General features: G+C 45.5%; 2 protein-coding genes across 14 annotated transcripts in view; one reads left to right on the top strand and one right to left on the bottom strand.

Moving 5' to 3' along the window:
* The window catches only part of Primpol (primase and polymerase (DNA-directed)), a 41,649-nt gene extending 36,636 nt beyond the window's left edge, over nt 1–5,013 (top strand). For 3 of the 8 annotated variants that reach the window (XM_006509458.4, XM_006509460.4, XM_006509459.4), the window contains exons 14-15: nt 1,426–2,573; nt 3,871–5,013. In XM_006509458.4, the coding sequence (XP_006509521.1) occupies nt 1,426–1,668 (243 nt within the window). In that variant the 3' untranslated portion in view covers nt 1,669–2,573; nt 3,871–5,013. Of the gene's footprint in view, nt 1–1,425; nt 2,574–3,870 lie in introns of those variants that run through there. The other 5 variants (NR_151680.1, NM_001001184.2, XM_030243655.1 and 2 more) reach the window with 3 other exon arrangements.
* The window catches only part of Cenpu (centromere protein U), a 28,550-nt gene continuing 7,713 nt past the window's right edge, over nt 24–20,860 (bottom strand). For 2 of the 6 annotated variants that reach the window (NR_160797.1, NM_027973.4), the window contains 10 exons: nt 20,621–20,723; nt 18,754–18,814; nt 17,947–18,174; nt 11,913–11,982; nt 10,513–10,621; nt 7,762–7,840; nt 7,112–7,159; nt 6,682–6,743; nt 4,210–4,366; nt 24–2,337 (listed from right to left, as the gene is read on the bottom strand). Coding sequence is in view for 4 of the 6 variants with exons in the window: in NM_027973.4 (NP_082249.1) it covers nt 2,224–2,337; nt 4,210–4,366; nt 6,682–6,743; nt 7,112–7,159; nt 7,762–7,840; nt 10,513–10,621; nt 11,913–11,982; nt 17,947–18,174; nt 18,754–18,814; nt 20,621–20,723 (1,031 nt within the window). In the remaining 2 variants the exon portion in view is untranslated. Of the gene's footprint in view, nt 2,338–4,209; nt 4,367–6,681; nt 6,744–7,111; nt 7,160–7,761; nt 7,841–10,512; nt 10,622–11,912; nt 11,983–17,946; nt 18,175–18,753; nt 18,815–20,620; nt 20,724–20,860 lie in introns of those variants that run through there. The other 4 variants (NM_001368403.1, NR_160798.1, XM_017312969.1 and 1 more) reach the window with 4 other exon arrangements.

Raw genomic sequence — 20,860 nt, 5'->3', positions numbered from 1 at the left:
TAATGAGGTTATGTTCTTTTTAGGTTATTTTATGAATTTCTGGATCAATTTTTCTGATAATTTTTAATACTTTTTGTCATGTGTTATTTAGAGTTAATTTTTTATTTTCATTTTCACTGTAAAACCATCAGCACAGTCTTTCAAACTGCCATGATGGGGTACCTGACCTGTTACAGGCCGAACAAGTGCTCCTTCCACTACAGTCTAGAAACCGCCTGGCATCCTTTGAGATCTGTACTTAAAAATCTCTTCTGAAAACATCATATTCAAGTTGGTTTTTTAATTTTATATATGTATGAGTGATTTGATTGCATGTACATCTGTGCATACCACATGTATGTTTGGTACCCAAGGAAGCAGAAGTTCCCTGGAACTGTAGTTGGTGGTGGTTGTGAGCCACCATGTGGTCCTGGGAACTGCAGCCCTGGAGGGGTCCTCTGGAAGAGCAGCAATGCTCTTAGCCATCTCTCCAGACCCAACATCCAAGCTTAAAGTTAAAATCCCATGCTTGGTATGTTAGAGCGGGACATAACAACTGATAAGCAGACTCTGACATACTACTACATTTAAAATAGTATCTAGGAACAGATTAAAAATGTTTAATTATCTCTTATAAGAGCAGTGTTTGGTTTTGGATAGAATTGAACTTATCAGCCACATACATGGGAAGCAAGGGCTCTCTCTTGAGCTACATTCCCAGCCATTAATTTACTGTGGCGACATCTTTGGTAGAAATTTTTTCTTTTCTAATAATACCTCAAAAATGCCAAGTGAAAGTATTCTTGATATACAATATTACTATTATCTGAACATGTTTTTCTTCTAGAAACACGAGTATAGAAATAGTACCTTCCAAGTGAACTGTTAACACTGCCATTTCTCCTTCATCTTCCTTTTATTTATACATTTGTGTGTCCATGCTCACATGTGTGCTCATGTACACACGCACACAGGCCAGAGGGACAACTTTGGGTGTCATTCCTCAGGACATTTTTTTTTTCTTTTTTGAGATGCAGCCTCTCACTGGGCTGGTGTTCAGTTGGGAGGCTTGGCTGGATGGCTACCAAGCTCCAGGGAGCCATGTCTCCACCTCCCTAGCACTGGGATTGCATGCTGGCTTTTTAACATAGATTCTAGGCATTGATTTTTTGTTAATCTAGAAACTTCCCTTTGCTGTACCCCTTCTGAGGAGTTGAAATGTATCTGCCATGAGCTACAGTCAGTTTCAGCCTCAGAGAAGCATGTCTGCGCTACAAAAGCACTTCTGAGCTAACTTAGCCTTCCCCATGCTGACTGTTCCTGACAGCAGGCAGCCAGCATGGTCACTGACTGCTGAAAACCTGGTTATTATTTCATACCTTAACTCAACGTATTTGAAGTCACATATTCTGACTAATCTTTATTCCTCTTCCCTCCAAAATAAAGGAAGACTTCACTTCTGGAGAAACAGATGACACCAGCACCTCACTGACCAAGGATTCTCAAACCCCGCCATCCTGCAACTTGTCAGCCGGCGGGCTTTCTGCCGCTGCCTGGGATGACGAAGATGACGCCCTTTTCTTAGAAGCGACAGAAGATGCTGAATTTGCTGACGCTGCAGATAAGAGCCTTGGTTCAATGGATGATATTCCTGATGAACTAATTATAGAAGCTTTACAGAATAGCTGACTGTGGACAGAACATACATAACCAGGCTACAATTTGCCTGAAGCCTGAGATTTGATAACATAAATGTTAAATTAGTGCCGGGACTGTAGCCCAACATTAGAATACTTACCTAAGATGTGCAAGGCCCTGCATTTAACATCATACAAAAGATCAACTTATTAACTTATTGTAAAACCTGTTTATAGCAACCGTTCTATCACTTGGTTTACCTAAGCCAGATTTATTGAAGACTACCTTTGACATATTTCAGCAGACGCTCCTAATTAACCAGGATCATTCTATGCTTGCATTTGCACTGACATCATTAAAGTTTATTGTAGTTAAAAAGCTTATGCCTGGTGATGACTAACCTGTCAAGAGACTGAAATTTATTAACACAATACTCAAAAATATGGCTATGCCTTCTGAGTTATTAGACAACTGAATTGGTGTAATTTAGTTTGAATGACAAAACGGTAGTACACCCTGATAAGCAGGTCTCACTACTGTCACCACAGGCCGCTGCTGTCAGGAGCATGGCTTCAGGAGCAGAAAAGGCAGCAGGAGGCTCAGTTCTCAGTCCAGCTCGAGAAGCTTCCCCAGCTGATAGTTGATGGTTCTCAGGTGGTTTTCGGCGCCCAGAATGCTTCTTGCTTTAAATAACAGAGCTGGAAGGCTAGATGAATCATACTGTTGATAAAAGGAAAACAATTTAGACTCACAAATAGCGATGCTTTGCTATCTTTTTAGTTCCTAACCCTAACCACCAAGGCCGATCTTGATAGTTGTCCACCAGCTCTCTTTTGTTGCTCTGGGATCATTAGGAAACAGGTTTTGGCCCATCTCCTCTCCTCTCAGAACATAACTGCTAATACCACACCATGAGGAACTGCTCGACAAAGCTCTCACAGATCTCTGTACCCCAGGTAAGACCAATTGGCTCAAAGAACTGGCACCTACCTGACTAAACATAGCAAGTCACGCCTCAAACTTGGACTAGACAAGTGTGTTGGTGGAGTGCTGTGTTAACTCAATCTCATCTATTTTAAAACAAATTTCTAAAGCAAGTTTCCTTTTACTTCAAGAACGAATGGAATGAGAACAACTGGCCTGTTAAAGTCTATAACAAAATCATCTCAAAGATCTCAAAGGTATCACGTAGGAAGTGAAGTTACCTATGGGGCCAGTTATGCCTTAAAGCTTGCCAATCTAAAGGTCTACACATAAAATTAAAATACAAAGCCAACCTAAATTACAACACAGAACCCAACTCATGACTTAACAACCAAACCAAACTTCCTGTTGCAAACTATCTGAAGAAAATTAAATTCCTCCTAAGTAAGTTACCACACGGTTGACAGCTTGCTGATAAATGTGCTTCCACGGTATTTTCCTGTGATGAGAACTGAGCAGAAAAGCTGTTTGGCGGTGGGACTGTTTGCTGCCACACACATACCATGTTTTCAGAGAAGTCAACCCAACACCTGTAGGATAGCCTACTTGCAAGACACCCAAGCACTTGCTCTAGATCTAAGAGAAGTGGGAAGAGTTCACTTGGAGCTGCAGGTTTCGTTAGGAAGAGGTGTGATATATCAAGATGCTACCCACAGGAGAAGTAGGGTCCGTGCTACAACAGTAGCAGTGCTATAGGCACTGAAGGTAAGCTGCCTCGCCTGTGAGGCCAGTGTATTCTAAAGTAGATTCGACAGCTTGGTTTCTGGGCCTGGGGTAGATCAGGATCTGCCTAGCATGTGCGAGGAGAAACAAGATCTTGGCTTAACCAAGGATTATGTTCAGACTGGCTCAATGCTACCCTTAACTTTCACAGATCTAATAATCGGATCCCTAAAATAAACTTGAGGCACATTTTGAACATGTATATTTTAGTAGCTCTAATATATGAACAGATCTTCAGTTTAGGAAAACTTAAATCAATGGCAGACCATAAAATTGAATTTAGCGGTGAAGTAGACAAACCTTCTCATAGATACACGAAGACATGGTGTATAACTGTGTATCACATTCTACACACAATTCTATTCATAAAACTCGATGTACAATTCTATTAGTACTTTTCTAATTCTATTAGGTATACAAATTTATAATTTTTTAGCTAACATTTCTATGTTATATTATGGCAACAGCAAGGTCTCAGAGTATTAAACTTCAAAGTATTAAAATAATAGCTAACTACATTTTCCCAACTGTCTTACTGTTTCTCAGCCCCTCAGGACCCTCCTGCCATTTCAATGAAACAGCTTCTAAAGTATGAACATGGGCTGGACAAAGGTGGTTGGCCTTTACAGCACGTCTGAGTGGGCTGAGGACTGATGGAAACTGATAAAGCAGAGCGCAGTTGTTCAACTCAGACTTGTGCACAGTACACACCGCCTAGAAGATCTGAGGAGTAACCGAGTCTTCCTTCCCTTCAGCAGGAAGCTAGAAGGTGATGCTGTTGTCTCACTGACTTACAATAATGCTGTCCGTTACCTTTCTGCAAACTGCTGCCACTCTACAAGCAAATGCCTGGATCCCTTCTGATGTGCAGTAACCAGGACTCACCTTTCCCGTTCCCTTTGGTCCTTTCTCTTGAACGTTTGAATAATCTTGACACAGCTGTTTTAAATTAGATAAGAAATGCTTGGACTTCTTAAGTGATGACTTTCTCTCCTTAAGGTCATCATATTTTGTTTGTAGTTGTTTCAGTTGTGGTTCTAATCTAGATAACAAAATTTTTTTTTAATCTCAAAAACAAATTTTACAAAATACAAATTAATAGAAATATATGTGGTGTTTGTGGACTGAAAATATTAAGGTGCCCACATTATAAAAAACAAAAACGCAAACCAAAAATAACAAAACATTTCTCCCATATAAACAACATAGAGTGTACAAGCATGAACATCCTGGGTGAGGGAAGAACAGAACAGAAGTGGACTTGGTGGCCTGGCTCGCCTCGCACACTATGAACGTGTAAATGATCCTAGGTTTCTGCTCAACGCAACTGTGACACACAGTGAGCAGTGACAGCCATGGGGACATGCCTCACAGATGACAAAATCCACCAAATTACTCAAGTCCTGGGAACTACTGCAGTCAATATAAATTTGGCTGACATTTTCTGAGCATAGGCAGGAGTAGCCAGCCTGACAGCTTAACCAGGAGGTCATGCAGAAAGTTCCCCTTTTAAAAATCCTTAGTTTCTGTGGCCAAATAAAATCAGCAGAAAAACTGTCCCAGAGCCTGGAGAGAAAGATGTGTGACCTGGGCGAACTGCCTGTGTCTGAGGCTTAGTTTCTTCACCTATAAAAGAAAAGGGAATTTGCAAATAAAAATATAAAAAAAACCTAAGCTTGAATTGAAAAATAGTGTGTGTTTCTCGTGTTTTTCCCTCTGTTTGCTTTGTTTTATTTTGGTTGGTTGGTTAGTTGGTTGGTTTTTTATTTGTCTGTTCTCCTAAGGAGAAAGAAAGCATGGAGTTGGAGAGGTGAAGTGCGGGGGATCTGGGAGGAGACAAAAGTGGGGAAACCATGATCAGAATAAACTATGAAAACATTTTATTTTCAATTTTTAGAAAGAGCTCTTCACACCAAACAACTGAAGATTTCTCAGCAAACTGACGGCCACGGCCAGGATTGCATTCCCTGCCTTCCCTAGGGATGGGACGGGCTGTAACTAAGAGACGCCCCAGTGCCTCAGGCACCTCCTATGCAAAGTTTAAACCATCACACACTTTATCTTACTATGCATTTTCAAAATATTTGTCTGACTACAATTTCACCTAGAAAAGGAACTAAAAAGTCCAGTCTCAACACGTCTCAGTGGTCTCACACTGATGACGAGCTGAATAGAACAGCCTTATTATAGTTTAATTATAGAGCCATACAGTGACCTACCTCATGGAATCATATTGACTAAGCACGGGCCAACTGAATGACGTATTTAGGAAAAGTACCCTCCCATAAAGGAAGCTGTGAACTGTTACTGTCAATATTACTATATTACCCCACTTTTCCTGTTTTGGCCAAATCTGTAAATAACAGAATAGGCAACTAATTTGTCTCTCTCAAAATCCTGTGGCAGTCACTTAAAACCTAGTACTTAGCCCAGCAAGGTAGTGCCCACCTTTAGTCCCAGGACTCGGGAAGCACAGGTTGGTGAATCTACAAGAATTCGAGACCAGCCTGGTCTACAAATTAAGTTCCAGATCAGCTAGAGCTATACAGAGAAATCCTGTCTCAAAAAAACAAAACACAACCTAGTAATTTCAAGTGTTTACTGACAGATCGGAGGATCTGCTCAAGCCTTGTGCGACCACACCCATGTGGTCCTAGGAATTAACGCACTGCTGTTCATGCCAGGCAGGTGCTCTACCACTGAGCCACATCCCCAGCCTGTCCAAGCACTTTTAAAGCATCTTTAGAGTAGAGAGCGTGGCAAACTCTACTACACGAACGCCTCTGGCTCGCACTCCATACCTCAGAAGCCCAAAATGTACAGACAGACTACCACAGTGTGCACTAACCCCAGGGCATGGGGACTGCCCCCAACCCTAGACCTCAGAATAAGGACTGATGTGTCTCTGCAGAGTGTGTATTTCAACAGTCACTGAAGAGCCAGTGACCAGACTGACTTACATAGTAAAACCATCTATCAAAAAGTAAAATAAGCAAGCAAGCAACATAAACAGACCTCTCTGCCTGAGACCAGCAGACAACTGTGCCTAGGTTTACTCAGTGACTCACAGGACACCCTCTAAGGAACAGGTACAGTTACGCCCATATACACAGGAAGGGGCTGAGGCCCTGAACAGTCAGTGCCTCACTCAAGTCTGCAGTCAATGGTAGAGCCTGATTCAAGCTCCAGACAGTCTAATCCTATAGTCTATGTAGCTAAAGCTGTAATCAGACTGCCTGAGACCAGACCAGATGCTGAGAGTCAGAGCAGAGTTGACGGTCCTTACAGCACTCCCCTAAGTGACGAACGCTACTGCCCCTTTAGATGACTTCTCAGATAGAGCAGATATTACCTTACCGAATCAGTTCATCCTGGACTTCAATTAAACGCTGCCTTTTCTTTTCCATGTTGGCAATTATCTGAGCAATATAATAACGTACTTAGGTTAACATGGGAGAAGTTTCAGCACTTCAGCTAAGACTTTGGGTCCATGGACCCTCCTCTTGCCTCCCAGTTTGACTTGTTTAGCAGTTTCATTCACTACAGACCCAGGGGTAATCTTTTCTGTCTATGAGCTGTCTGGGGCTGGGGGGGGGGGTAACTTGGACTGACAAAAGGCTAACAGAGATCCCCATTCCTCAGTGTCCATTAACATTACAAAAGCAATTAAAAACCTGACCAAGCCCACAAAAGCCCTTATAAAACTGCAGGTCACAAAACTACCAGCAAGTGTTTCCTTACTCCCCTGGTTCATAGCCCATGACTCACTAAGAGATTTGGCGATTACCTTGGTGTTCTTCATTTTCAGGGCTTTTAACATCTGGGCTTCTTTAAGCTACAACGACAACAAAATAAAGTATATCTCATTTTCCAAGATGAACTGTATAAAGATCCACATGAGAAGGCCTTTGGGAGACACCAGTTGGTAAACCGCCTGTCACAAAAGCAAGAGGACCCAAGCTTGGATCCTGGCACTGGCACATTTGGATTTTATGAGGGGCTGGTGGGGATGAGTGGGTCCTTGTGGTCCAGCTGAGCTCACTGGCTGGCCAGCCTGGAGAAGCCAATGATCTTCAAGTTCAGTGAGACCTGTCTCAAACAGTAAGTTTTAGGGTGATTGGTGAAGTTACTCAGAGTGGGCCTCTGGCTTCCACATCCACACATGCACAGAAGGAAGTAAGAGGAGTTCTCACGTGTTTCTCGTCACAGAGCCAGCAAGTGCAAGCTGTTCTACAACCACAGGATCATGTCCAAACTTTAGTTTAAAACATTTTAGAGTAGCCAGGTGTATTGGTATCTGCCTTTCATTTCAGCACTTGGAGGGTAGAGGCAGGCAGATCTCTGTGAGTTTGAGACCAGCCAGGTCTACATAGTGAGTTCCAGGACAGCTAGGGATACATACAAAGACCCTGTCTCAAACAAATACAAGAAACTTACCATTCTGATGAGTTCTCCTTTCATTTTAAAATAAAACTTGTTGATGGCTTGATTACAACTTTCAGATTCTACTCTTTGCCTGTAAATTGATTTTTTAAAAAAGAGAGAAATGTACAGAGATCAGCCACACTGATCATGAGGGGAACAGGAAAACTACAGAGCAAGCCTATATCCACATCCACGCACTCGTGCACACAAGGTGGGCTGCAATGTGGTGGGGGGACAGTGTTGCACACATGCAATGTGGTGGGAGGCAGTGTTGCACACACACCTGTGCTTTCAGAGGCCAAGGGAGACAACCAGAGTCCTGCCCTGTCACACTCCTCAACCCCTGAGACTGGGTTTCCCATGAAACCGTCTTCAGTCTTTGCAGCCCTTATGTCTCTGCCCTGCACAGCACTGAGTTACAGCCGTGCACAGCCATGCCTAGCTTCTTATATGGACTCAAGAGCCACACGTGGGCCCTTATGCTTGCATAGTGAACCCTCTTACCTAGGGAGCCCTTTCCCCAGTTACTGAGGAGAGAACTCTAAAACCGGGTCAAGTTCTCAGAAAAACATTAGAAATGGTGTACTGGCTAGTTTTGTGTCAACGTGACACAGCTGGAGTTATCACAGAGAAAGGAGCTTCAGTTGAGGAAATGCCTCCATGAGTTCTAACTGTAAGGCATTTTCTCAATTAGTGATCAAGGGGGAAAGGCCCCTTGTGGGTGGGACCATCTCTGGGCTGGTAGTCTTGGGTTCTATAAGAGAGCAGGCTGAGCAAGCCAGGGGAAGCAAGCCAGTAAAGAACATCCCTCCATGGCCTCTGCATCAGTTCCTGCTTTCTGACCTGCTTGAGTTCCAGCCCCGACTTCCTTGATGATGAACAGCAATGTGGAAGTGTAAGCTGAATAAACCCTTTCCTCCCCAACTTGCTACGTGGTCAAGATGTTTGCACAGGAATAGAAACCCTGACAGATGGTTAAAAAAAAAATTAAAACAAATGTTATGTGGTTCAGCTATTCAACTACTGGCTATATACACAGAAAACATGGAAAGGAGGGACCAAAAGACACCAATATTCATAAAAGTATCTGATGTGAGAGGAGAAAGTGGTCAACTGTTTTGGTGACTGCAGACATTCAGTTCTGCAAAATGAGCAAGCTCTAGAGGTATGAGCAGATAGCTAGCCATTCTGCAGATTAAAAATGGCCCATGGTTTGTTCTGTTACACAATAAAAAAAACCTTGTGTACTTCACAACTATCAGAATGGCTAATAGAGTACTATTCCAGGGGTGACTAAGCATTCGTCTGCTCACGGAAAGACAGGTCCTGGGTAGACAGACAGCACATGGTCAACATCGTTAGAGCAGGTGCAGTGGAGAACAAGGGGACAGCGCAGAGGACAAAGCCAGCCAGGATGGGGAAGGTTAGCAGACGTGTCGGGATGCTTGGTTTTGTCAAGACTCGATCTAGAATCTCCAGGGAAGAGAGTCTCTCAGGGGAGTCTAGATCATGATCTCCTGGGGCATGCTAGTGAGGCATGCTAGTGAGGGATGTTTAGCAGAGCTACTTGTGGTGGGAAGACCCAGCCTGACTGTAGGCTGCACTGCTCCACAGGTAGGGCCCTGGACTGGACAGAGTGGGAAAGCCAGCAGAATCAGCAAGTTTGTCTGCCATGGTCCATGGATGTGACCACCTGCTCTGAGTGCCTGCAGCCTTGATTCCTTCACTGATGGACCCCAAGCTGGAACTGTGATCTAAAATAATCCCCTTTCCTCCTGAGCTGCTCCTCGGGATATTTTACCACAGTGTTTCCGAAGTCCTGCGCTGCGCGCCCCCCCCCCCCCCCCCCCCCCCCGCTCCGGCACTGTGGCCTCTGCCTAAGCCACCCTGCCTACATTCTGCTGATCCCACTTCTTCATGGAGAATCCTAGGCTGACTCCCTGACTAGCGTCCCAGCGGAGCCGGATCTCAGGAAAGCCAGATGCTCACAGCTGTGTGTGACTGACTAGTCCAGACTCTAAGACCCACTCTGCTGGGCTGCATTTTACAAATATTTTTGTTTAATGTCTTAAATTTTATGAATCACTCTCTTCAGGAGAGAACAAAGCCAAGCCGGGTGTGGTGGCGCACGCCTTTAATCCCAGCACTCAGGAGGCAAAGGTAGGCGAATTTCTGAGTTCAAGGCCAGCCTGGTCTACAAAGTGAGTTCTAGGACAGCCAGGGCTATACAGAGAAAGCCTGTCTCGAAAAAAAAAAAAAAAAAAAAAAAGGAGAGAACAAAGCCAGATTTGTGCTGGTGGAAGATAGGCCAAACCTGACTGACTGGGCTGTTTTTTCAACTTTCCCCACCCGAGGCTGGACCAGACAACTGAAGGGGTGTGTGTACCTAGCACAAGAGTGAAGCCCTGATGTGGCGGCTGCTCTCTGCCATGAGTGACGCAGGCTATGCAGCCGTGGGCTCTTCCCCATCGCTGCTCTCATGGGAGCTAACAGGGACTGGAGTGGGCCATACTTGCCATACACCACCTGACTGAGAAAAACCAACAGCACTGGAGAAACACACTTCTAGATCAAAGTCTACGAGGAAGTCGAGAATAGATGAGCCAACAACTCGCACTAGCATAATTAATGTACGCAAAGGGACTCTAATGAACGCACAGAATCATCTGACGCGTGACAACATCGGGAACAGGGATGGACCCACCCAGTGCCACTCCGAGCACAGCTGACCAGGCCCACCAGTGCCAACATCAAGGGACTTACTTATACTCCAGGAAGGTTTTCTCAAATACAGACAGAATAACATCCAACTCCGTTATGTCACTCTGTCTCTTTCCTTCCAGACACCAGATATGCATACTTTCAGAACCATCTAGAATATCAAGCACATTGTCAGTTTATACACTCGATATCTGTAACCTGGCTCGAGGCCCAGGCTCTGAAACCCTGAACAAAAGCAGCCCCACCAGAGTGTAAACACAGCTAGAGCCACAACCGCCTCTTCCTGCGCCAGGGCAGTCTGCCGGCCCTGCCTGTGTCACCCCCTTGCTTCCTGGGACAGGGGTGCACCTGTCATGTGCTGCAATGGGGCCTCTTTACAGCCACATTAAACTTTATTACACAGGTCCCCATGACATTGCTATTTCTGTTTTCAGTACCATTTTTTAAACAAAATAGCATACAGTAGGGGTTTACAATACTTGGGAAATTGGGAGATTTATATTTTATGACTCAATGACTTGACTCTCTACTCCTCTATGAAAAATAAAAACACCTTGATAAAATTGTACATAAAACTGTTCAGGGGGTGGGAGCAGCTCATAAAGAGGCTGGAGATGTGGTCAAGACACCTTCCCAGGATGGGCAATGCTGGGAGCCCAGCCCCTAGCACTGCAAGGGATAGAAAAATGTAAGCAAGCAAGCAAGCAAGCAAGCAAGCAAGCGGGAGGGAAGGAGGGAGGGAGGGAGGGCGGGAGGGAGGGAGGGAGGGAGGGAGGGAGGGAGGGAGGAGAAACAAGAGGGTAGGGTGGGCCATACAGGCTTTGTTTATAAAGCCTAAACCTCAACACTCAGCCCCCACAGCAGAGTGTAGAGAGCACAGACTGCAGCATGGAAGCCCATCTTTTTATCAGAAGTTCTTTACTTTTATGATGTCTATGAGTCTATGTGAATGTACGCAGGTACCCGTGAAGGCCAGGAGAGGGCACTGATCCTGGAATTGTGGTAAACTGCCTGATGTGGGTTCTGGGAACTGAAGTTTGGACAAGTGAGGAGGAGAGGGGAGGGAATGGGGGTTAGATTTTATTAAAGCACATTGTATGCATGTATAAATATTCATTTTTAAAAATTTCATGACAAAATGATTTAAAAATGTTATTCCAAAGCCATAATTTCTTAATCAAGTGGCATTTTAAGTCAGAGTAATGGTGTATGCCTTTAGTCCCAGCACTCTGGAGGCAGAGGCAAATGGACCTCTGTGAGTTCAAGGCCAGATGGTCTACACGGTGAGTTCCAGAACAGCTAGAGCTATGCAGCGAGACCCTATCTCAACACCTCCCCCACAAAACAAACCTGTCTGCTATTTCGACAACTAAGACAACTTAAACTAGCCTTCTTCCTGAGACACCCTGTACAAGTGACGAGCCACAGAGTGCCATCAGTACCTGTGTCTGTGTGTCCGCGCCTTGGTCTCTTCCTCCTGCCAGGAGACGGCCGCACTTTCTTCTGAGTTTTCTACCAAATAAGAAAACAAACAATATAACTCTTTAATTTAGGAAAAATTATTTTCCTTGAAATTTAAGGATTAGGACGACAACATTATCAAACCACCAACTGCTTTTGACTTATTTAGGACTTAGAGAAGATTAATACATAATCTCAGGCCAAGCAGGTCCCAGTACAGGAAGCAGCAGCACCCAGCACACTGGGGTGGTGAAGTTTAACTATGCCTATGGGATCACCTAAGAGAGGACAGCAGCGCAAACTCGCTGAGAAACACTCCCTGGCTGGCCGGAGGCTGCGAGCGACCCAATTCCTAAGGAAGCCTGAAACCAACTCCTAACAGGATCCATCAGGAAGATCACAGGGTTGTGCTAAGAAGAATTCCAAGATGACTGGCAGGCAGAATTCCCTCCCTCTGGAATAAGTGGTGCCTGTGAACAGCGGGCTCTTAAGTGTGAGTAAGAACACTTCTGTAGCCTGGAGCGTCTGGCTGGCTTTGCAGGCACCACACTTCAGGAGCCACGTGATCAGCACCTGCCGGGGCTAAGAGCAACCCAACCTCCAAAAAGAGAGAAAACAGGCGCCTTAGTTTTAAAGCCTCAATGAACTGAATTCTATCAACAACTTGAAAACTCTTTAAGGATGAATCCAAGTCTCATGTGATAGCCCTGGATAGCCCTTGATTTCAGCTCTGAGCAGAGAAGCCAGCTAAATTGAAGCTGGACTCTGGGCCAGGAATAGTGAAATGCTAAGTGTGTACATTTAAGTAACTAACTTTGTGGTAGTCATAAAGCAATTATAAACAGAGAGAAAGCCCTACTAAGTCAGATACTGGGAAAATGTCTTAGGCTTTCTACACTCACCCTAGCAGAGGGCAAAAGCAAGCCTGTGACATCAAAATACCCAGCCAAAAGTCAGACTGTCTGCTGGGACAGTACTTAACGCTACTCACACAAGGATGGGACACAGAGTTCAAAAATCTCTTAACACCACGGACTACAGTTTCAAGTTCTAGACTAAAACTAACACACAAGAAAATGTAGGGCACAAGAAAATGTGACCCAGAGTCAAGACAAAAACAGACCAAAGACAAATTGGCCCAAAGATGAACCAGACAATGGCTGGATCCAAACAAAGGGTGAAGCAGCTGTCATCATGTCTAGGAAGGGAAGGGACAGTCTTAATAGAGACCCTCCCTGTGGAACAGAAGACACAGGCAGCACAGCCCTCCCCCAGCAAAGTCTGGAGCAAAGCTGTTCTCTGTTGATTCCAGTGGCTGCGGGCTGTGACTGGTGTCATAGCTGTTCCATCCATCTTCACATCACCCACTCTTTCTCGCTCACAAGAATACCTATGGTGACATTTGTGGCTACCCATACAATTTACATGTGAGAGTATCTTTAGCTACCCATATGAGCAGAATGTGGACAGATCTCTGGGGTGTAATTAAACCACTCCACGTGGGCTTAAGCAAACCAATGTTGACGGCTGGGAATGTGGCTCAATTTGTACAGAGTGAAGTTCTGAGTTCCACCCCCTGTGCCACATAAACTTAGCATAGTGATGCACCCTGCCAGATGGTCATGTCACATGGCAGCAAACGTGCTGGTGCGGTAGCTGAGAACTGACATTTGATTCACAAGTACATGGCAAAAAGACAGAAACACTGGGTCTGGTGTAAGCCCATCTCCAGTGACAAACCTCGTCCTCCAAGGCCACACTTCCTAACCGCAGGGGGGGCATTCTCATAGAAAGCACCATATCAGCACACAGGAGAAGACCTTAAGTTTGAAGTCCTCTCTAGTAACACACCAAGTCTAAGGACAGCCTTGGCTACAAGAGACCCCGTCTCAAAAACAAAACAAAGCAAATAGGCTGCAGACACAACTTAGCTGGTAGTATGTGCCAGCGTGTGCAGAGCCTGGGTCCACTCCCTATCTCTCTCTCTCTCACACACACACACACACACACACACACACACACACACACACACACACACACTGTGATGGCAAAGCCTGTAATCCCAGCTCTCACACTCAGGAAGTGAAGGCACAAAGATCAGCCCTTCAGGGTAACCCTTGGCTACGAAGTGAGTTCAGGGAAGCCCTGGGCTATCTGCGACCAGTTTCAAATAAGCACACGACCCCCAAAACACAAACAACAAAACAACACATTTAAAAAAATGTCTAGTGAGTTTTAAAATAGCAGGCTGGGGAAGGTGGCTCAGTGGTTAAGAGCACTGACTGCTCTTCTGAAGGTCTTGAGTTCAAATCCTAGCAACCACATGGTGGCTCACAACCATCGGCATGAGATCTGATGCCCTCTTCTGGTTCGTCTGAAGACAGCTACAGTGTACTTAGGTATAATAATGAAAGCAATAAAACCATACCCAGTACATAAGTCAGAACTATTGGAACTGTTAGACAGCATCAGTCTCGGGATCCAAAGTGCAGTGTTTTATGATCTAAAATATGTATGATAAAAGTGCAAAAAGAAGGCCTGGAGAGATGGCTCGGCAATGAAGAGCACAGGTTGACCTTCCAGAGGACCCAGGTTCAATTCCCAGCACTGGCATGGTAGCTCACCACTCATGGTACCGTCTGTAACCCCAGTTCCAGGGGATCTGACACCCTCTCCGGGCCTGTGGGTACCAAGCATGCATGTGGTGTATAGAAACACATGCAGGCAAAACACCCAGACAAATTAAGAAGTTGACAAGGAAGAGTGAGAACTAGAAAGGAAATGTGTATTTGTACAATGACTACAGTTTTCATGACGTGGAGGTGTGAGAAGCTCACCAGGCCGTAGTCAAGCTAAATCCAGCATGATACACCAAAGCATATGTCACACACATGTGAAGCTAAGAGGAAGGGAAAGCCCGATGCCAGTGGGGACAAGAGGCACTGGAAGTTCCTGGGCAGTGACAAACCTCCAGCAAGACCTAGGAAGGCCGGGGGCCGCAGTGGCATCCTTCAAGAGCCGAGCAAGGGCTGTCAGCTCAGAATTCTGCACCTACACAAGCATCCTTGGAAGGCAGAGGTGAATTAGATGCTTGACTGCGAAGTCTGGGAGACTCACTAGCAACTGCAGGAAAGAAAGTGGGGTGCCCTGTAGGCCGAGAGGAAGGAATCAGGCAGGGGGTGGACAAGAGAAGTGGAAAGGGAATGTGGGAAAATAAAACACTACAGGATCGTTTTCCAGCTTCAAGGAAAATGGCAACCCAGTAAGGTCAGAGCCATAATACAGGAACAGTGACAGAACCAAAGTCACAGAAGACAGGGATGGAGAGAGGGAGCTAAACACTGTTACTTAGTGACATGTCCCCTGAGGAGACGTGGCTTTCAGCTAGAAAGTAGGTGGGGATAGACAGACAGACATATAGACAGACATGTATGTCCCTAACACAAGTCTAAATAGACTTTGCTCATTTAAAGATGAATCATTGTAATCCAGGGCCAGCACACAAAATAAACAGCAGCAAACCTAAGTCACAAAAAAGAACTGAATACTCAAAATATCCAGTTACTTCAGAGTCACCAACAGAGGATCAATCTCTCAAAATCAATCTCTCTCTCTCTCTCTCCACCAGGGTGGTAAGATAGTCTACTTGGGCCTAAATATACTTAAAAGTATACACACAATAGAGGCACCTTTAGACGTGCTTCTTAGACAACACAAAAAGTAAATCCAGAAAGGATAGCAGAAAATAAATAGCAAGACTGTAGACTTACATCTCATTATATCAACACTTATATAAAAAGTAATTTAACCAAAGAATCCACCCACAAGGCCAAGACTGCCAGAGGACAAGTCTTCCTGGACTAGGAAATGGTGCTTAGGAGACAGGGCCCGGGGGACGAGCAAAGGTGCTGATTCATGTTAAAGGCACCAAGTTTTATTTAGGAAGGACACATTTTTGAGATCCAAACAGTGTTACTAAAGGAGGACCGAGTACTCAGATGCCAGAGAACGTGGTGGGTACCTCATTTAAACCAAAGGAAGCTAAAGGAATGGATCTGTTAGCTTGATGTTGTCATTCTACAGAAACTACCCCATTGCGCCCCACGGAGACGCCCAATGGTGATTTGTGGATTTAAAATGGTAACAGTAGTAAAGTCTCTAGAAAACAGACAGTCTAAATCCTCCAGGTGGCAGTGTGGATGGAGCGCCAGAGTCTACAGTCCTGGCTGCTCGGGAGGTCAGGCAGCACAAGGTGGCTAGAGGCCACAAGTTCAGGAACAGCCTGAGTGCCGTAATAAACCTGATCTCAAATACACCAAATCAGAACCAAAAAAATTCAAAGCACTAAATAAAATCTGTAAAACTGTCATGCAAAAAAAAAAAAAAAGAAAGAAAGAAAGAAAGAAAAAAAGGAAAGAAAAAGAAAGTCAACCAATCTCCTTTGCATAACTGATAGGTCAAATAGATCACCATCTCCTTCACTGAAACACAGTAGGAAGACATAACTGAACTGTCCTGTCAGTCACACGTCCCCACAAGCAGAAACACTACAGCCAACAGCAGCTTCAAGCACCCAGGGAGCACTTACTGGGAAAGACCCTGAGGGAGACTAACAGACAGTCTGTGGTAAGAAGAGAACAGCAGGTTTACAGAAGAGCTGACAGGAAATTACCCTTCAGGAGAGCTTTTAGAAGAGCAGGTCTCAGTTACAGCCAGCCATGGTCAGCCCTGAGGGGGACAGAGCACCACAGCTCGGGCAACAGGAAAGGACCATGAAGGGATCAGAGCCTCCAACCCCTTCATCCCCAGAAGCTGCCTGAAGAGAGATAGCCACTACATAGCACATGACAGGGGCCATGAAGAAAGCATTAGACCCTTCAGGTTCGGAAAAGAAAAGGGGTTTCTGGCTCTTACAGGTTTTCAGTGGGATAAGCAGGCTTCCTTTTATGTCCTGGTCTGGCCTGTATTCAAGGAGCAGGGTGGCCCTAGGGCCAGTCTCACCTTAGCTGCAAAGGGAGGGGCTACAAGGACACAGCCATGCTTTCTCACCAACTCTGTCCCAGAGGGCTCTCACAGGGAGATGGCCTGACCTCTCAGGAAAAAGGAAGGAAGGCAGCCAGAGGGTCTGTCTATAACCTAACACGCAGCAAGCGTTAGTAAAAGTAAGAAAACATTATTTTGTCTATGCATACAGAAGGGACCCCTGGGAGAGGGTGTAAGAAAGAATGCAGAAAGTCTTCCACCTGTCTCGTGGCCAGGAAAGAGGAGCAAGCACATTACTGTACTGAAAATGATTTCAGAGACGAGAACGAATTAGTGACCTAACATAGTCAGCCAAGTGAACTAACAAACCAATATGGAAGAACACGACCCAATATACTACACCTCAATTACCTCGAGAACAAAGACGACTCAGAGCATCTTTTCCTAGGAGAGGAATCAAGGTATACACAAAGATTGTGCTCCTGAGAAATCCATCACTGAGCAGGTTTAGGAACACACACACACACACACACACACACACATACACACAACCTAACAATTAGTGAAAAAGGAGGCCAAGTACTTGTAAGAGAGCAACAGGGGTATACGGGAAGGTTTGGAGGGAGGAAAGGGAGAAACGGTGTGATTATATTATAATCTCAAAAATAAAAGGAGTCATTCTAAAAAGAACCTCATCGATGCTCCGACATTGTAATTTTCACCAATAGATACAGAGGACATCCACGGACGGCCAGATTGCAAGCACTAGTTCATTCAAAGGATGCCGTGGGAGCCCGAGTGACTAGGGATGGAGAGGGGGCGCAGGGAAGAACTGTGGAGTGCGCCCCAGGACAGACGCTGTAGATCAATTCGTCTCCTTTCTAGATCCTCCGGGTTCTTCTAGACGAAACACAGCTTTCTGTGATCAAAGCTCTAAACCTATTTTTAACATAAGAAGACCTCTTTATTCCTCCCTAATCTTTTTACTGAACTCTTCTCTCCCGAGCGAGGGCGGAGGCGAGCACTGCTCACCAGCTGACTTTGGGTTGCTGGTGTCTCGTCTACAGGAGAGAGCTGAGCGCTGTGGAGTCTTGTCCTCCTGGGAGTGACCGGCTCGGCTGGCCTCTCAGGGGGTGACGGTGCTGCAGGAGCAGCCTGGCGTTGCTGTGACCTTGGTCCTTCTGCAGATGCCACCCTCCTCCTTACATCATCTGCAGAGCTGTCCGACTCGCCGCTGATGGGCTCCAGCTTTCTCCTTGGCTAGGAAGGAAACAGCATGCTAGTTTAGAAAGCTCAAATCCTGTGAGTCGTCTGAAGTCTCGTTTCTCATTTGTAAACATCGCTAAACATGGCATGTAGAAGACGACAACATGACTAGGGCCGCCTAACTCTCTCTGCCTTTGTGAACCACAAAGCACTAACAGACACTACAGAAACTGACTGGGTAAAGAGAGCTATGAGAATTCTTTCTTAACGCTTCAGATGGAAAACTATCTTTCCTGGGCCGGTCTGACGGGCAGCAGAGAAAGGCACTTGCCACAAAGACTGATGGTCTGAGTCAATCCTGAGACCTGTAGGCTGCAAGTGAAGAAAGACCCGCACACTCAGTTCCATTGACGTGCCCACATATGTCTGTATGTACACACACACACACACACACACACACACACACACAGACACAAGATAGATGAATGTAACTGATTTTTTAAAACTTCCTTTACTCTAAAGCATTTCTGTATTAGAAAAGCCTGCTATAGGACATTCTTCTCTGTTTGCATGTACTCCAGTAAAACACCAAGTGTCTTATAATGACGACAGAGGGCAGAACACTCCCCATACCTTTTTTGTGCTGACCTTGATAGACTCATTTCCACTTGCTTCATCTTCAGAAGGGTCCAAGCTGTGTCAAACAACAAGCCGTCAGCATCTCGTCTCACATAACGCTTTCTACCCGCTGCTTCTGCGTGAAACCAAGCTGAAGGTGCCGAGTTTTCTCTCTCGTGGGCGGGCCTGTCACCCTTGATTGACTGCCCGTTTCCCATGTGTGCTCACATCAGTTTTCCCTAGGCGAGCGAGCAATCGTGGTCCAGAGTGGTCAAGTCTGAGAACTGCTCCCAACGCTGTGGGGCATCGCTGGGCCTACGGCTGGGACAATGCCTGCTGCTTGTAGAACACAGAAGACCCTGTTCTAATTTAGAGCCTTGGGTAGGCAGACACAGGCAGACTGGGGAGTGGAAGACTTAAGAGCAACAACCAAAGCTAGATGCTTCGGATTCAACAGAGAGGGCCTCAGATGTACAGCTTATTCATGACAGACCAGCTAACCAGGAGGCTGGGGAGGGACAGAGGAAAAAAGGGAAAGAGAGAGAGATAAAGAGAAGAAAGAAAAGAGGCAGAGATGCAAGAACAAGCAGTTGAACACCCTGGGGCAAAGGTGCCAACTGTCACTGAGGCCTCTTGGGGTCCTGGGACATGCTAAGCTCTCCCCATGCCTCCCCCGGCCCTGACTTTCTCTTGTACTTATATGCAAACCCTGCCTTACTTTCACTGACCACGCAGTAATCCCAGATCAGCCTGGCTGGCAGCTCTGCTCCGGCATCACCCAGACCTACTGGTGTGCATCTCGACTATGCCTCATGCCCATTCACTTCCATTCGTCCTCGAGATAACTGCCCACCCTCCTCACCCCCAACCGTGAAAACATGTCGCCACTGGTCTCTCAAATGCCCCTCCTACCTACATAAAAAGCTGGCTGTAATCCCAGTACTGACTGAGGTGGAGAGAGGAGGCTCCCAGGGGCTCCTGGACGGCCACTCGGGCTGAACTCATGAGGTCCAGGCTCAGTTACAGAGGATGTCTCACAAAAATAAGGTAGAAAGCAATAGAGGAGAACACCCAGGGTCATTCTCTGGCTCCTCCTCCTCCTCCTTCTTCTTCTTCTTCTTCTTCTCTCTCTCTCTCTCTCTCTCTCTCTCTCTCTCTCTCTCTCTCACACACACACACACACACACAGAGGAAGAGCTTAATGTAAGAAGCTTATACTTTCACATATATAATTTACTACAACACCTAAAACGAAAGGCCCCGTTTATAGTAATTACCAAACAAGCAAAAATATCGATAAATAACCTGGGAATAAGCCCAAGAAAGATTTAAAATCTAGACAATAATTTCATGACTTAGGCCATCACTAAAGGATGCAGAGCCCTCGCACCCATGAACAGATACTGGCTCGTCACCACAGACACTAGGCCCTCTAGATTCACTTAAACACTGTAACCCAACTAGGTGCCAATCAAAATTATGATACGTAATAACAATGACAGAAAATGTTGTTGCTGTGTACCAGTTACATCTTTTGAGGACAATCGTAACAATCTGACTCAAAAGATCCTGAAATGACTTTAGTTTTCTTAGTTTCTATAAAAAAAAGAACAAACAAACAAACAAAAACAAAAACCTGCTTAAGGGCTAGAGATGGCGCAGTGGTTGCGAGCACTTGCTCTTCCCAAGGACCTGAGTTCAGTCCCAAGCTCTCGTGTCAGGAGACTTAGAGCCAGCTGGAATTCAGGCTGCAGGGGAGCCGCCATGGTCCTCAGGCACCTGTGCTCTTGCACACACAACACATAACCCTCTCAAACAAGCAAACAAACGAACGAACGAATGAACGAACAGGAAACACCAGCAGCTTGAGATAGAGCCGTACTTTCTGCTCGCCTTCCCTCTGTGGGTGGCCAGGGAACTGGAGGACACACAGTGTTTGGACAGCTCGTCTTCTGCGTAGATAGCCGTACTGTGCAGAGGGGGGTCTGTAAAGACGAGAACAGCATATTATGTTTAAATGGCCGAAAGAGTCGGTTTCATAGGCTACTTCCAAATATTTTTTTTATCTTATACCTCGGTAATAGAAAACCTTATTGCCACTAAGAGCATGCTTTGGGGGGCT

Source organism: Mus musculus, chromosome 8, assembly GCF_000001635.26.
Source record: "Mus musculus strain C57BL/6J chromosome 8, GRCm38.p6 C57BL/6J".
Classification (NCBI taxonomy): Eukaryota; Metazoa; Chordata; class Mammalia; order Rodentia; family Muridae; genus Mus; species Mus musculus.
This window is presented reverse-complemented; position numbering and strand designations above follow the sequence as displayed.